General features: G+C 42.9%; 1 protein-coding gene across 5 annotated transcripts in view; it reads right to left on the minus strand.

The window, feature by feature from the left end:
* The window catches only part of enah (ENAH actin regulator), a 398,339-nt gene that overhangs the window by 211,204 nt on the left and 169,235 nt on the right, over positions 1 to 17,900 (minus strand). For all 5 annotated transcript variants that reach the window (XM_043687390.1, XM_043687387.1, XM_043687385.1 and 2 more), the window contains one exon: positions 3,450 to 3,627. In XM_043687390.1, the coding sequence (XP_043543325.1) occupies positions 3,450 to 3,627 (178 nt within the window). The remainder of the gene's footprint in view (positions 1 to 3,449; positions 3,628 to 17,900) is intronic.

Below are 17,900 nucleotides of genomic sequence, written 5' to 3' on the forward strand. Positions count from 1 at the left end.
GGGGTGACTTGATAGAGGTGTGCAAGATGATTAGGGGTTTAGATAGGGTTGACCATGAGAACCTTTTTCCACGTATGGAGTCAGCTATTACGAGGGGGCATAGCTTTAAATTAAGGGGTGGTAGGTATAGGACAGATGTTAGGGGTAGATTCTTTACTCAGCGAGTCGTGAGTTCATGGAGTGCCCTGCCAATAGCAGTGGTGGACTCTCCTTCTTTATGGGCATTTAAACGGGCATTGGATAGGCATATGGAGGATAGTGGGCTAGTGTAGGTTAGGTGGGCTTGGATCAGCGCAACATCGAGGGCCAAAGGGCCTGTACTGCGCTGTATTTTTCTATGTTCTATGTTCTAAAAATACTTTAGCTAAGGCTATGCAAACCTCATGCAGAACATGGGCTGAAGTGCTGCCAGCCATACTAATGAAATTAAGAGCCACCACGAATCAGGCAACCGGGCTAACACCATATGAATTAATGACCGGCAAGCGATGCAATTGCCAAACACAATAATCACAAGTGGCACTGATGTGGGTCCACTAAATTCGGCAGTATGTGATAGAATTAAGCACCCAAACGAAAGGGATGCAGAAATCTGTAATTGATAAACAGGACAAAAAGGACAAGGCAGGGGAACTCAAAATCTTCCCTGAGGTCCCAGCAGCAGGAAACTGCACCCTGGTGCGAGCACTGCCTGACAAACCCAAAATGGAATGGGCCATACAACGTGGTAATAAGTGGGGACACCTGTGCCTGCATAGATATTAAAGGAAAGGGCACATGGAAGCACTGGACCCAACTGAAATAATTTAAAGACTCCTGTGACCAAACTAATGTCGTCGACCATTCCGCAGGTGCAGACAGGAATGGCGGACAACACAGTCATCCCGGGGGAGTACCAAAAACACAATAGGGCAAACCACACAGAAGCACGACTGCATCTCCTGACGAAAACAAAGACTTTGACTGATAACCTTATTTAACTGCAAAAATATATATTTCTTTATGTATATTCTACTGTGTTTAAGTGTTGCAGCTATCAGGATTTGAAGATAACCTCTTCTATAAATGATTTGGAGACACCGGTTTTGAACTGGGGTGCATACAGTTAAAAATCACACAACACCAGGTTATAGTCCAACAGGTTTATTTGGAAGCACTAGCTTTTGGACCGCTGCTCCTTCATCAACCACCTGATGAAGGAGCAGTGCTCCAAACGCTAGTGCTTCCAAATAAACCTGTTGGGACTCTAACCAGGTGCTGTGTGATTTTTAACTCTTCTATTAAGTTTGCATGGGAACCGAATTGTCAGCTACCCACTGGCGACATCAGTCGAATCCCCATTTGTGGCCACCCTGATGCGGACCCCTTGCGACCTGTATACAATAGACACCTCGGGAGCGCATGTAAGGGGCAGACAGGCAAATACAAATGGGGACTCCAGGGTAGATGTGTGCAGCTGGGTAGGACCACTGGCCCATGGGAAGGGAAGACCCATTTAAAACCTGGTAATTACCCACAGTGTTTCACAGGACAGGGATGGGGATGCTGTGATGCCCTGGTTCCCAGAAATGACTCATGCGTCCATACAGAGTGTATTATCAACACTGCTCAGTTACCAGGGGACAGTTTACCTGCACCTGCAGCGAGCAGGCATGTTTGAATGTGACCATCGGCAGATAATTCATATGTGGTCAGTGCAATGGCACTCATGTCAGCTCTGCGACATGGACACACCCATTCAATACATACCAGCTATGGGGAACACCTGGGGGATCAGGGGCGACATGGGTGGATAAACAGACGGAAAGACAGGACAATGTACGCTACCAAGCAGCGAAGGGATTTGTTTTTCTTATTTAAGGGGACTTATGCGACTGACATCCCAGACCTCCCAAACTTGTTTGCGGTAGGGACAATTGCACCCATTACTGTACAATGCTCCAGTGGGGGACATGTCCGGAAAAGGATAGTGACCGCTCCATCAGCCAGGAGTTCTGTGCTGACTAGCAGATCCCCACCACTTTGGGGTCATTATTGGGATATGGATTCTTGGGATCTCCACCTTTTGGGGGACGCAGCAGGGGTCGTTCGCACAAAAAAAACGAAATTACCTAGTACGTGGCCTGACTATCTTAGGCAATAATATCTCAAAAGCTCTGGAAGCAATTAATACAGAGTTGGTTGAACTCAGCATATGTGTCTACATACAGCAGACATGTTATGCAGTGGACTATCAATTAGCACAGTTCACAAAGAACTGCCAATTTCAACTAAATTGTCCATTAATCCCTCTATTCTCATAGCTGACTAATGGTAATGTTTAAGTGGGAGATGGCATGGAGCAGATGATGTGAGGCACAAGGACACACAAGATGGCAGCTGAGCCATAAGTTGGCCAATTGACACAAAAGATGGCCGCTGGACCACAATATGGAGAGAGATAGCAGATCAAACACAGATACTGCCTGGGGCCATGTGGATGCCAGCACAATGTAGTTAATTAGTTTCAGGTGGTTGGGGGACAGAATACACATGAATAGTGTTTACTGCCCACCGAAGTGCTAATAGCCAGGGCTGCAGTAATCATCCTTCTCTGGTAGAGCGATTAGCACCCATTACTACAGTAATGGACTGCTGCGCAGATGTCGAAATTGACAATGCCTGCTCTGAAACTGACAATGATTGTGCTGAAATTAACAAAGGCTGCGCTGGAACTGACAATGACTGCATCAAAACGATCAACGATTTTGCAATGTTTACAATAAACAAACTATGTTACAAAGGCAATAATCTCATCACTGACCTATTATATTGCAAAATGTATAAAAGTATCTTGACGTGCGAGAGAAGACTTGCAGCTGACCACTGTGTTATTGGTGTCTTTCTCTCACCGGAGTTCCAGTATTTCCTTGTACAATAAACTCTGTCATTGAACCCTGACTCTGACGCCAAGGCTGGTGATTTTCCCCACAACAATATTTACATCATTTCCTATAAAATACTTTGAAACATATCACTCCTGAAGCAAGGCAACATATAAATTGCAGCAGCAGAATAAGCTAGGGTCTCTCATGCAAATCTCATCTCTAATCACTCCAGTAACTGCTTCCCTTCCCCATTGCTTCAACATTCTATACCTAAAATGATTCTATGTTTATTAACAGCACAAATTTTGGAAGATTCAGGATGGTACCAAAGACATCAAGGGACTTGCTGGGGAATATGAAAAGGAGAAGTCAAGGTGGAGGAAGCATATAACCAACTATCCCAACCGTTCATGCACCACATGTGGCAGAATCTGCGGATTGTTTGTTTGACTTATTAGTCACCTCACACCCATCGAACTGGAGTTGAAACAAGTCATCTTCAATCCCAAACGACCTCCTCAGAAGAAAAGCATTTGGAAACACAATCACTTTTTTAAAAATATCAGGATTTTGAACACGTACCTGAATCCTGGGAATTTAGAACTTCCAGGGCATGCATCATGGCACTTGCAAACACATTGGCATCTTCTTTGCTACCAAAATTTAAACCGTAGACCTGCCTGGCATCTCGCCACTGATGAAAGGTTTGTGTGGCCTGGTTATATTTCAGTCCCTTTGGAATGGCACAATTTATCACCACCTGCAAATAAAAGTACCAGAAATATAAAAATGACTTAAAACAAGCATTAGAGCTAAACGCGCATGTTAGAGGTTCAGTTATGTCTTTTAGGGAATGAACTTGCTGTCATTACCTAGCCTACATGTAACGCAGCAATATGGGTAATTCTTAACGGCATTCCTGAAATATCCTGTCATACCACTTTATTGTAGCAATTATTAGAAAGTCACAAAAAAAACCAAACATAACACCTAATCGACGTAAGAATCAGAAACTACATCAGCCCAGTCGGCTCTGCAAAGTTGTTCTTGCTTATATCTGGGGGTGAGTGCCAAATTTGGAAAAGTTGTTTCATAGACCAGTTAAGCAATGGCCTGACAGAGTCGTACTCATGGAATCATACCTTAAAGACAACATCCCAGACAAGACCAACACCCTGTGTATGGCATGTTCCACTGACAGGACAGACCCAGAAGAGGTGACAGTCCAGTGGCAGAGAGTCAGAAGGGAGTTAACAGAAGAAATTGAAACAGGAGTAAACTTTTACATCAGTATTCAATAATAATGACTGATCATGCTACTCAATATGCTGTTCCCACTTTTGCTCCCTACACCTTTATGTCTTTAGCCCGGAGAACAACATCTATGTCCTTCCTGGAAACATTCATATTTTGGCTTCAACCGCTTTCTTCAGCACAGAAGTCCACAAACTCACCTCTCTCTGGATGAAAACCATCATCTGTCATAAATGGGAGAAAGTGAGGACTGCAAATGCTGGAGATCAGAGCTGAAAAATGTGTTGCTGGAAAAGCACAGCAGGTCAGGCAGCATCCAAGGAGCAGGAGAATCTTCAGATTTCTTCAGGCTTATGCCCAAAACGTCGATTCTCCTGATCCTTTCGATTCTCCTGATCCTTGGATGCTGCCTGACCTGCTGTGCTTTTCCAGCAACACATTTTTCAGATCTGTCATAAATGACCTACCATGTATCCTTAGATTAAACCCCCAGATTGAAATTCCATAGTCATGAGGAACATACTTCCCACATTTACTGTGTCTAGTCCTGATAGAATTTTATAAGTTTCTATGAGATCAACTCATTCTTTTAAACTCAAAGGAATGCAGTCTTAACTGCTCCAATCACTTCATATGGCAGTGCTCTGTCATTCCAGCAGTTAGTCTGGTAAACCTTCATTGCACTCTCTCCATGGCCAGAACAACCTTTCTCAGATAAGGAGACCAAAACCACACACAATACCCAGGAGTAATCTTACCAAGGTCCTGTACAACTGCAGAAAAACATCCCTGTTCCTGTACTCAATTCTCTTATTACAAAAGCCAATATACCTTCTGTCTTCTTCACCATCTGCTGCACCTTTCAGTGGGTGGTGTACAAGGACACCCAGGCCTTGTTTCACCTCCTCCTTTCCCAATCTATCACATTAAACTTTAGCACACATATGTGACACTTAATGGACAGAACTCAGAAGACAACGTTACGGGAACAGACCTTATCCATTGCCAAGATTTGCTTTTCAATCCTGTCAACTGTTGTGTGTGGAGGGGAAGTTGGAGTCAGGAATAGATATCAGCGATATTGGTCAGTTCATACCTCAAGCTAGTGTATTCACTGAAAGCATTATAGTTTCATCCAAGGACAATGACTATGGAGGGAAGTGTCAAGGCATACACAGGTGTGCATTATATTGCAACAGTCATGCAGCATAAAAACAGCCCTTCAGTCCAACATGTTTAAGCCAACCAACAAACACCAAACTACATTAATCCATTTGCCTGCATTTGATTCACAGCCTATGCCCGGACATTTGAAATGCTCATCCAGATGCTTATTCAATGCTGCAAGGGCACACAGCAAACTAGGAAAGGGTATACTAGTGGTTTAGAGAATCACCCTCTGGTGTGGTTACCCAACTGTTAAGATAAACAGGAGATGATTATATAAGGAACTGTAATTTTTTTTATTCATTCATGAGATGAAGGCATCACTGGCTAGGCGAGCATTTATTGCCCAATCCTAATTGCCCAGAGGGAAGTTAAAGACAACCAAATTGCTGTGGGTCTGGAGTCACATGTAGACCAGACCAGACAAGAATGGCAGTTCTTTCACTAAAGGACATTAGTGAAACTGATGAAACTAATCAACAATAGATTAATGTTCATTGTTAGGACTCCTAATTCCAGATTTTTATTGAATTTAAATTTCATCATCTGCTGTGCTGGGATTTGAAATTGCAATCCCAGAACATTACCTGGGTCACTGGATTAACGGTCCAGCAATAATACCACAAGGCCATCACTTCCCCCATAAGAGCAGAGGTTATGCTTGATCTGTCGTCCCACTTCCACCTGCCCCCCCACCCCAGTCGAAGCAAAACGCTCAAAGACACAGTATAGCTTTACCACCATCATCTTTATTTCGGGCACTGGAGGGAGAGAGAACAATCGCCCATGTGCACAGAGACATGAGTTCACAGTCTTATCTGGAATAGCAGTTTCTTAATGAATTATATCGCGATTTTATAGGGAGGAATTTCCAGATAAGGCAACATACATATTGACTGGGTGACTGTTACAACCAGTGAGCATTAACATCAAAGATTAAGTCATCTGCTATTCCACAATGAATGTTCTTGATCTTAACTGGCTTCATGTAATGAATACTTTTCACCTTGTTAACTGTCCTTACACGTTAAATGGATCTACATAATGAATGCTTTTCCACCTTGTTAACCCATTACCCTTGCCTCCAGCACCCCACTGGTAACTGTGAGTTCTTATCTGATCTGAGTCATGTCAGCGTGGGTTTCCTCCGGGTGCTCCGGTTTCCTCCCACAGTCCAAAAGATGTGCAGGGTCAGGTGAATTGGCCATGCTAAATTGCCCGTAGTGTTAGGTAAGGGGTAAATGTAGGGGTATGGGTGGGTTTCGCTTCGGCGGGTCGATGTGGACTTGTTGGGCCGAAGGGCCTGTTTCTACACTGTAATGTAATCTAATCTAATCTAATGTCCAGCTGAACCTCTTGCTTCTCAAAACTTAACTCTTTCTCTACCTTCTTATACCTAATACACATTCTCATTCCTTCCTTTTATCATTTCATGATAACCAATGGTATTACCAGCTTTCATAAGACTCTGACAGTCAGTAGTTAAGCAAGTTACTGACACACAGCATACAATGATTATAACAACAAAAATTACTAGTCTGTTACAGTAAATAGAATTTTACTAAATTCTAAACATGGTAGAATCCTCCCATGTGCAAAAAAAAAATCACCAGTAAAGTTCTTAAATCCACAGTCCTTAGTGACCACTCCATCCCCTCCAAGTCGAGTGGAAACCAGCCAGTTCTCCAAAATCTCCTTTCGTAAAGTCCAACTTGAAAACAAAATTCAGTCTGTCCTTGTGCATCACTCCATGGAGAAATCTGATTTCTTGGATAAGGGCAGTTAACTACTTAACAAAACTGACAAGACTTCCGTCCTTCCGGAGATGCTTCAGGTGGAGGATACCAGCACATCTGAGCATGCAATGCTGCAGCAGCAGCAGGCTAGGCGAACGCAGCATTCTTTGCTGCTTCTGCTCCAGCTCTGCGTGTTCAATGTAACAAAGCCAACTGGCTGTTGTGATGCTAGCTTGATCAGTGAATCTTCATATCTCTTAAGCAATCGAAAGGCAAGGTAAAGCTCAAGTGGTTTAATGTCCGTAGGAAGGCCACTGACATAAAGCATACCGATCTCCTCTTCACCGCTGTTAGTTTTTTTCACTTTTCGTGCCCATGGTTGTGAAGCTGATTGAATCCGTTGGATCTGGTTGTGGAGGGGTGGGTGGTGGTCAAAAGGCATGCTTTACCTGTGAATAGGGAAACTCTACAGAAGATGTTAGCTGCTGAAAGTATGCTTGCATTTCCTCTCTCATTCCTTCCTTGCCAAGGTGGTTATCAGTATGAAGACAGTCACACATTTAACTATACCAAATTGTATCTACCTATTTCAACATTCTCAGTCATCTTGAAGTCTGTTACTCTGTTCACTATTTATGACATTATCAAATTTTATACAATCCATAAACTTCTAAATTGTACTGTCTAAACAACTCGGTCAATTATAAACAACAATCAATGGTCCTAAAATCAAAACCTTGGGTGCCCCATTCGGGTTATTCAAAAATTATTTTCCTTTAACAAATTGAGACTTGGCTGATGTGAAAGGGGTCAGGAAAAGTATTTCAAAAGTCTGGAACAGCAAACAAACAAAATGTTTCCTGTGCTTTTGCAACTGAAGAGGCAGTGTCAGTTCAGATTTAAATCTCAAATATTTTAAAAGATATGAAAATATTTTCTGCAAATGAAACTGCCCAAATAAAATAGTCAAAATTACAGTGGCAACTTTGATAGAGCTCAACAGTCTTTGAATCTGTAATATAAAGGGGCCAACGAAGTCTTAGGAATAACTAACAGAATTTAAATGGATCAGCATCAAGTTCTGATATTCTCTAGAAAATCTTATAAAAACATCAAACTAAAAATGCAGTCTCTTCTTTTTCTGAACACTCTGCATTAAAAACACAGCAGCAAAGATATTTTAATACAATACTCTCATCTGGCTAAAGCATGACTACTGACCCAACTGAGATTCTGATTCAAACAAGGCAAAATAGTTACTTGAAAGGATTTTAACAAACAAAAATTTTTAAACATCAAATACTTTCAGCATGGCACAATTTAGATTGATACTTTCCTTTTTCAACCCAAGTATTAATACAACCTTAATTTCAGGGTTTCTTGTTTTTATTTGTATTCTCCCACTGAAATTACACTTATCAAAAGATAAAGCCCTTGAAGCGGACCACATGGCATCGCAATCCAAGCCACTCTCTTCCCCCAGAACAAAGACTCACAGAGCCACAAATTTCACCACTAAGAGACTTTTACCCCTTTCTCACTTTACTCCTCAGTGGGGCTTGAACCGCACTTAAACACAGAGAACTCAACCCCAACTAAACACAGAAAACTCAAACCCCAATTAGACACAGAAAACTCAAACCCCTGTTAAACACAGAGAGCTCGAACCCCAGTTAAACACAGAGCTCGAACCCCAATTAAACACAGAGAGCTCGAACCTTACCACAGCGCAGAGGACTTGGACCTCAAATTAACCCACCCAGAGGACTCAAATCCCAGTACTGCACAGAGGACTTGAACCTCAATTACCCTCCCAGGGACTCAAAACCCAGTTCCACTCAGATGACTTGAACATCAATTAAACCCACCCAGGGGACTCGAAGCCCATTACCACGCAGAGAACACAAACCTCAATTAAACCCACACAGGGACCTCAAACCCAGTACCACGCAGAGGGCTTGAACCTCAATTACCCACCCACAGGTCTTGAACCTCAATCACACCCACCCCAGGGGACTTGAGCCCCAGAACTGCGCAGAGGACTCTAAAGCTCAATCAAACTCACCCCGGGGATTCGAAACCTAGTACCGCACAGAGAACTCAAACTTCAATTAAACCCACCCGGGGACTCAAATCCAGTACCGTGCAGAGGACTTGAATCTCAATTACCCACCCACAGGACTCGAACCCCAGTACCGCACAGAGGACACAAACCTCAATAACACCCACCCCAGGGGACTCAAACCCCAGTACCGTGCAGAGGACTTGAACCTCAATTACACCCCACCCTCACCAATGCAGCACAGAAAACCCGAACCTCAATCAAACCTACCCGAGGAGACTCAAACCCCAGTACCGCTCAGACGATTCCAACCTCTGCCTGCCAGAACGTCGGCAAAACTGTGTCTCTTGACTGAACTACTTACCATTCGAGGAATCCATAGAATAGAAAGCGATTGAACAAGGGGGCCATCTCCGACACACAGAAATATCGAAAGGGACCAAGGATTACAATCTTACCTTGTGGGCCCATCTGTCTCGAAATACCGATGTTCCAGGTGATCCTTGACACCGTCCGATTGTAACTATCCATTCGGATCCTGCTGACTAGGTCAATATTGTCGTATTGTTTCCCTCCCTCAGTTGAAGCAAAATGCACCAAAACACAGTATAGTTTTACCTCCTTCGTCTTTATTCCATGCATGGGGGGAGAGAGAACGATCACCCATGTGCCCAGAGACATGAGTTCACGGTCTCCTCTGGAATAGCAATTCCTTAAATGGATTATATTGTCATTTTACAGGGTGCAGCATCCAGATAAGGCAACATACATTTTGATTGGGTGACCGTTACAATCAGCGAGCATCAACAGAAGAAGCTAAACCATCTGCTGTCACATGGTGAATGTTCTTAATCTTAACTGGCTTCACGTAATGAATATTTTTCACTTTGTTAACTGACCTTGTGTACTGAATGCTTCTAATATTGTTAAATGGCTCTACAAAAAGAATGCTTTTCCACCTTGTTAACCCATTACCCTTGCCTCCAGCACCCACTGTTAACTGCAAGTTCTTGTCTGATTTGAGTCATGCTCAGCTGAACCTATTTCACAAAACTCAAAACTGAACTCTTTCCATACCTGTTGATACCTAATACGCATTCTCAGATCTATCAATAATCGTGAGAATGGGATAAAATTTGGACGTGGATGATATCACTTTTAGGAATGTCAAAAGTGGCCAGCTAAATGGAAGCAGGAATCGTGATAAGGAATGAAGAAAGCAAGATGGGAATGGATATGTATTCTACTAAGTGGACAGTATGTGGTTGGTACCATGATGAGGGAGGAATGCGTGGCACTGATCTTTTTGAATCCGTATAATTTGGCATGTATTTAGTTGCCAAATCGAGCACGGGGATGTTATGAGTAAAGACTAAGTTATGACAAGGGTCACATAGGTTTCAAGATGGAGAACTCAATGTGGGATCCCTCGAAGATTGAGTCAGTAGAAATGAAGTTAAAAATCACAACACCAGGTTATAGTCCAACAGGTTTATTTGGAAGCACTAACTTTCAGAGCACTGCTCTTTCATCAGGTGATTGTGAAGAATAAGATTGTAAGACACAGAATTTATAACAAATGTTTACAGCTGAATGCAACTGAAATTATATACTAAAAAAGACCTGGATTATTTGTTAAATCTCTCACCTTTTAGAATGACCATGTTGGTTTCAGTTCTTTCATATGTAAATCGCAACACCTTTTATAAAAGTTACATTCTCAAGTGAACTTTAACAATTTGTGTCATCTCATCCCTGATAATGTATTGAAGGAGTTAGCTCCCTGTGAAGCTGTCTGTGCCACAATGGTCAGAATGATTCTAATCTAAAAAACGGATTTACAGAATCTTACAGTTTTTGAGCAAAGTAAAATGTAATTTTGCAAGTACAAATTCACCCCACAAACTTATATGTGTATGTGTGCATGTGGGTGGGTGTGTGTTGGGGGAGGGGGGTGTTATGAGTGTCTGTGGGAGGGTGTGTATATGTGTGAGTGCGAGTGTGAGTGTAAAGGGGTTTAAGTCTGTGAGAGGGTGTGTGTGGAGCGTATATGTGAGTGTATGAGAGAGGGTCTGAGAGTGTGTGTATGTGCATATGTATAGAGGAGTGTCTGTGTGTGTCCGTCTGTCTGCATGTGTGTATAATGCAATGGTGTCACCTGTAGTGTTACCCAACTCATCCATGCCGACCAGGTTTCCTAAATTGAACTGGTTTAATTTTCCTGCATTTGGCCCATATCCCTCTAGTCCTTTCCTATCAATGAACCTGTCCAAATGTCTTTCAGATGTTGTAATTGTACCCATTTCTGCCACTTCCTCCGGCAGCTCATTCCATACACGCACCATCCTCTGTGTGGAAACGTTGCCCCTCAAATCCCTTTTCAATCTTTTCCCTCTCATCTTAAACCTATGCCCTCTAGTTTTAAATTTCTCTACCATGGGCAAAAGATCTTGGCTATTCACTTTATTTATGCCTCTCATGAAGGTCACCCCTCAGCCTCCTATGCTCCAGGGAAAAAAGTCCCAGCCTCTCCTTACACCTCAAGCCTTCCAGTCTCAATAACATCCTTGTAAATCTTTTTTGCATCCTTTCCAGTCTCATAGCATCCTTCCAATAACATGGCAACCAGAACTGAACCAGTACACCAAATATGGCCTTACTAATGTCTCGTACAGGTGTAATATTATGTCCCAACTCCTGAACTCAATACTTTGACTGATGAAGGGAAGTAGGCCAAACACCTTCTTCACCACTCTGACTACCTGTGATGTCACATTCAAGTAACTGCAGGCCTGCCCCATAGGTTTCTCTATCTGATCACACTCCCTAGGATCCTAAGTCATGCCCTGGCTTGCTTTACCAAAATGCAACATCTCCCATTTATCTGAATTAAACTCCATGTGCCATTCTTCAGCCCCTTGGCCCAGTTCTTCAAGATTCCATTGTGCTTTTAAATAACTTGTTGTACTGTTCACTATACCACCAATTTTGGTGTTATCCACAAACTTAATAACCATGCCTCCTATATTCTCACACAAATTATTTATATAAATAACGAACAACAGTGGACCCAGAACCAATCCTTGAGGTACACCACTGGTCACAGATCTACAGTGTGAACAGCCCTCTACCACTATCCTCTGTTTCCAACAGTCAAGCCAATTTTATAGGAGAAAGTGAGGTCTGCAGATGCTGGAGATCAGAGCTGGAAATGTGTTGCTGGAAAAGCGCAGCAGGTCAGGCAGCATCCAGGGAACAGGAGAATCGACGTTTCGGGCATAAGCCCTTCTTCAGGAAAGGGATTCTGAAGAAGGGCTTATGCCCGAAACGTCGATTCTCCTGTTCCCTGGATGCTGCCTGACCTGCTGCGCTTTTCCAGCAACACAATTCCAAGCCAATTTTATATCCAATTGGCTACCTCTGCCTGGATCCCATATGATCTAACCTTACTAACCAGTCTACGATGTTGAACCTTGTCAAACTCAACTGTGTCAAACCTTCCTAAAGTCCAGATAGACAATGTCTACCACACTGCCTCCATTTATCTTCTTGGTCACCTCTTCAAAACACTCAATCAAGTTTGAGAGACATGATTTCCCATGCACAAACCATGCTGACTATTCCTAATCAGTCCTTGCCTTTCCAAGTGCATCAAATACTGTCCTTTAGAATCCCTTCCAACAACTTACCCACCATTGATGTCAGGCTCACCCGTCTGTAGCTCCCTGGCCTTTCCTTGCAGCCTTAAATAATGACACACTAGCCACTCTCCAGTCTTCTGGCATCCAATCCATGGCTGTCAATGACACAACTATCTCCGTTTGGAGCCATACAATTTCTTCCCTCGCTTCCCAAAACATCCTGGGACCAGGTCCCAAGGATTTATCTGTCTTTATGTGTTTTAAACCTGCAGCACGTCCTCTCCTGTAGCATCACTACTTACTTCCCCGAGTTCCCTAGCTTCCATGTCTTTCCCCACAGTGAATTCTGCTGAGAAATAAGAAGGTGCTGGGGAAACTGAAAGGACTGAGGGTGGGGAAATCTCCCAGACCAGGAGGACTACACCCCAGAGTTCTGAAAAAGATAGTTAAGAAAACTGTTAAGGCTTTGTGGTGATCTTTCACAAATCACTGCAGTCAGGGATTTCCCAAAGGATTGGAAAATAGCCAACATAACTCTCCTGTTTAAGAAAGGAGGGAGGCAGACGGCAGGAAACTATTATCCTGACCTTGGTTATTGGTAAGATTTTAGATTTCGTTAAGGATGAAATTGAGGAGTACTTCGAAGTGCATGGTAATATATCGCTGAGTCAGCAGGGTTTCATCAAGGGAGGTCATGCCTGACAAACCTGTCATAATTCTTTGAGGTGGTAACGAGCCAGTTAGGCAAAGGAGAGCCAGTGGACATTATCTATTTGTATTTCCATAAGGAATATGGCAAAGTGCTGCACAGGAGGCTGCTAAAAAAGATAAGAGCCATGGTGTTAATGGCAAGGTACTGCCATGGATATAGGACTGGCTGACTGGGAAAAGATGGAATGGGAGAATAAAGGGGTCTTTTCCAAAAAACCAGTCAGTGACTAGTGGAGTCCCGCAAAGACACATGTTGCGACCACAACAATTCACATTACATACCAATTCTGTACAAAGCAAGTGAAGGTATTGTTGCTCAGTTTGCAAATGACAAACAAAGGCAGAAAGACAAGTAATGTTGAGAAGGCAGGGAAGCTGCAGAAGGACTTGAACAGGCTAGGAGAATGGGCAAAGAAGTGGCAGACGGAATACAGTATGGGAAAGTGTGAGGTTGTGCACACTGATAGGAAGTATAGATGCAGAGATATTTTCTAAATGGAGAAAGGTTTTGGAAATCTGAAGCACAAAGGGACTCAGAAGTCCTAATTCAGAATTCTCTTAAGGTTAACATATAGATTCAGCTGGCAGCTAGGAAAGCAAAGGCAATGTTAGCATTGATTTTAAGATGGCTAGAATGAAAAACAGGGATATACTGCTGAGGCTGTATAAAGCTCTGGTCAGACTGCATTTTTGTTTTAATTCATTCATGGGACGTAAACATCGCTGGCCAGGCCAGGATTTTTTGCCCAACAGGCAGCTGAGAGTCAACCACATTGCTGTGCATCTGAAGTCAAATGTAGCCCAAGTGATTGGCAGTTTTATTCCCAAAAGAATATTACTTAACACAGATGAATTTTTCCAAATAAATGGCAATGGTTCCATAGTCATCATGAGGCTCTTAATTTCAGTTTTTTACCGAATTCAAATTCCACCAACTGCCTTTGGTGGGATTTGAACCTGGGTTCTCAGAACATTATTCTGGGTCTCTAGATTAATAGCCCAGTAATAATACCACTAGACAATCCCCTCCCCTTGAATATGGTATATTGTGAGCAGTTTTAGGCCCCATATCTAAGGAAGCATGTGCTGGCCTTGCAGCATTTTTGCTTTCTTTACAGCAGAGAAGACTGACTGTGATATACAAGATTGGGGGGTCCTGTGGTTTGTTTGAGTGTTACTGCCCAGGCTCCTGGATTATTAAGTTTAATGTGCAATGACATTATGACTATGTCACCATCTTTTTGCACTCCCCCCCGCAATCACCAAATTAGTTGATCTGATGTATTATTACAACTATCAAGATACAGTGAAAAGTATTATTTGCATACTAGCCAGACAAATAATGCATAAATACATCAGGGTAATAGAACATAATGCAGAATATGGTGTTGCAGCTACAGAGAAGGTGCACAGAGGTCTGTTCATAAGTTTGATAACAACAGGGAAGAAGCTGTCCTTGAATCTCTTGGTACGTGTTTTTAAACTTTTGTATCTTCTGTTTGATTGAAGTGGGTAGGAGAGTATAAGTGGGGTGGGAGGGGTCTTTGATTATGTTGGCTGCTTTTCCAAGACAGCAGGAAATATAGACAGAGTCAATGGAAGATAGAAATTATTCACTTATTGTGCAAGATTTATCTAAAGACGTTATAGTTTTGTAAAGTCTACCTTAAAATAGAAATTATGTTTCACAACAATTTGAAAAATGCATAGCCTTAATATAAATCACAGTACAGCAATCGTCCTTCGACTTATCCTTGTGAAACCCCACTTCCCAACTTCCATTACTCTGGTAAACCTACGCTTTATTCTGAGACTTTGCTTTCATCTCCACCCTTCATAGGATACACAGTGTGATGCACAGTAATAAAAATGTGCAGCATTTACAATATGTACAGCAGAAATTCATGGAAGACTCCTCTTCTAGCCAAGGCCTTCTAGTTTAAAGGCGAGCGGTGGAGATGTGGGGAAGGTCTCGGTGAGGTGCTCATCCTCATTGATAATGATAATGAGGTGCTCATCCTCATTGATAATGTGTTGCAGGTCACAAAGAACATGGCGTAGTTTTTCAGCTCCTGGGAAGTACTGGACAACGATGGGTACCCTGTCGGTTGCAGCACAAGTCTGTCTCCTGAGGAGGTCATTACGGTTCCTTGCTGTGGCACATCGGAACTGGCGGTCGATGAGTTCAGCATTGTACCCCATTCTTATGAGGGCATCCCCGAGTACTTCCAGGTGCCCATCACATTCCTCCTCATCTGAACAGATCTGGTGCACGAATAGGATTTGTCCATAGGGGATAGCTGTTTTAATATGCTTTGGGTGGAAGTTGGAGAAGTGTAGCATTATGAGGTTGTCTGTGGGTTTGCGGTAGAGTGTGGTGCTGAGGTGCCCATCCTTGATGGAGATGCATGTGTCCATGATTGAGACAGATAGTCGAGAGTAGTCCATGGTGAGTTTGATGGTGAGATGAAACTGTGTAGTTTTATCAGTGACTCTTCACCATGGATCCAGAAAAAGAAAATGTCGTCAATGTACCTGGTGTATAATGTTGGTTGGAGGTCCTGAGTAAGAGAAGAAGTCTTGTTCGAACCTGTGCATGAAGATGTTGGCATATTGGGGTGCAAATTTGGTCCCCATGGCTGTTCCATGTGTCTGGATGAAGAACTGGTTGTCAAAGGTGAAGATGTCATGATCGAGAATAAAGTGGATGTGTTGTAGGACGGTGTTTGGAGATTGGCAGTTGTTGGTGTTGAGTACTGAGACTGTTGCCATGATACCGTCATTGTGGGGGATCATCTCAATAATGGAGTTCAGGTTCTCCAATAATAGATGCTATGGCTAAATGACATATAGTTTCTGTTTTAAGTTGCCGTCTTTTCCTGAATAGACACATTAGAATTAAAGTTTTCAACCTAATGTGACCTTGCAAAACTTGCGGAATGTTGGAGAAATGCAATCGAAGTATCCACTATATCTAAAGTCACTTCTTTTACAACTTTTAAATGTTGGCGAGTGAGTCCAGGAAACCTGTCAACCTTTAGACTGAAGAGTTTCACAGGTTTTCTTTTATTCATTCATGGGTATGGATGACACCAGCTAAATTCTGGAGTCTCAACGTCCAAGGAATCAACTTTTACTTTCTTCATCTTTATATAGTTCTAGAACTTGTGTCTGTTTTTATATTTCTTGCTGGTTTAGTCTCTCAAATTTGAATTTCTCTCCATTTTTTTTTAAGTCACCTTTGGTTTCAAAAATGTCTCAATCTTCAGGTCTCCAATTCATGACGAATTATCAATGGACGATGCACCCTTTCTATACAGTTGTCCTTTCTCTATGGGATACATATTTATTGAGAGTAATGAAGGATCTTCTTAAATGCCTGTCATCATTTCACTCCTCAGACAGTCATAGAGATGCACAGCACAGAATCAAGCATCTTCCGTCCAATTCATCCATGCCGAACAGATATCCTAACCTAATTGTCTCCCTACAGCTCAAATCCTCCAATCCTGGCAACATCTTTGTAATTTTTTTCTGAACCCTTTCAAGTTTCACAACATCCTTCCCATAGCAGGGAGAACAGAATTGCACTATACAGGGGAACCTCGATTATCCGAACGAGATGGGCGGGTAGCATTTCGTTTGGATAATCGATTATTCAGTTAATCGATTAAATGCCTTTCCTCTGGGGTTCGGAGTTTTTAAAGTCTGCTCCCTGTTCAGGAGACTAGCAGCAGCACAAGGTGTACGGGACCCAACCCCCAGCCCGCTCCCATCCCCATCCAACACCATACCCCCTTCCCATTCCACCCCATCCCCAGCCAACTCCACCCTCCCTCCTGTCCAACACTGCCCCCTGCCTTCCAAAACTGCCCCTGCCCCCTGTCCGTAACAGCCAAACCGAACACCAACAATAATACTGCTTCTGCTGCTGCCTTTGTGGGGTAAGTCTCCAAATAGAGCGCATATGTACACACACACACACAACTTTTTACTGCAACTTTTTGACAGGTTCCACCTCTGCCCTGTATAGGACAATGTTGGTCAGATTATCTGGGGAAGGGGGGGGGGGGTGCAGTTAGGGTACACCCCTCTGTAGAACTCCACAGAAAGTGTGGGGGGAGAGAGAGGGTGGGAGGTCAGTCATTTGGAGACAGTGCCTGTTTAATCACTGTAAACAAAAGACGTGATCATTGTTGGAAACACATCTTTGATGTAATGTTTCTATTGGGACCTCGAGATCTCCTTTGGATAATCCGATTTTCGGATAATAGAGGTAAAAACAATGACTGCAGATGTTGGAAACCAGATTCTGGATTAGAGTGGTGCTGGAAAAGCACAGCAGTTCAGGCAGCATCCGAGGAGCAGGAAAATTGACATTTCATCGGGAATACAGGCAGAGTGCCTGAAGGGTGGAGGGATAAATGAGAGGAGGGTGGGGGTGGGGAGAAAGTGGCATAGA

The sequence above is a fragment of the Chiloscyllium plagiosum genome, chromosome 3 (assembly GCF_004010195.1).
Source record: "Chiloscyllium plagiosum isolate BGI_BamShark_2017 chromosome 3, ASM401019v2, whole genome shotgun sequence".
NCBI lineage: Eukaryota > Metazoa > Chordata > Chondrichthyes > Orectolobiformes > Hemiscylliidae > Chiloscyllium > Chiloscyllium plagiosum.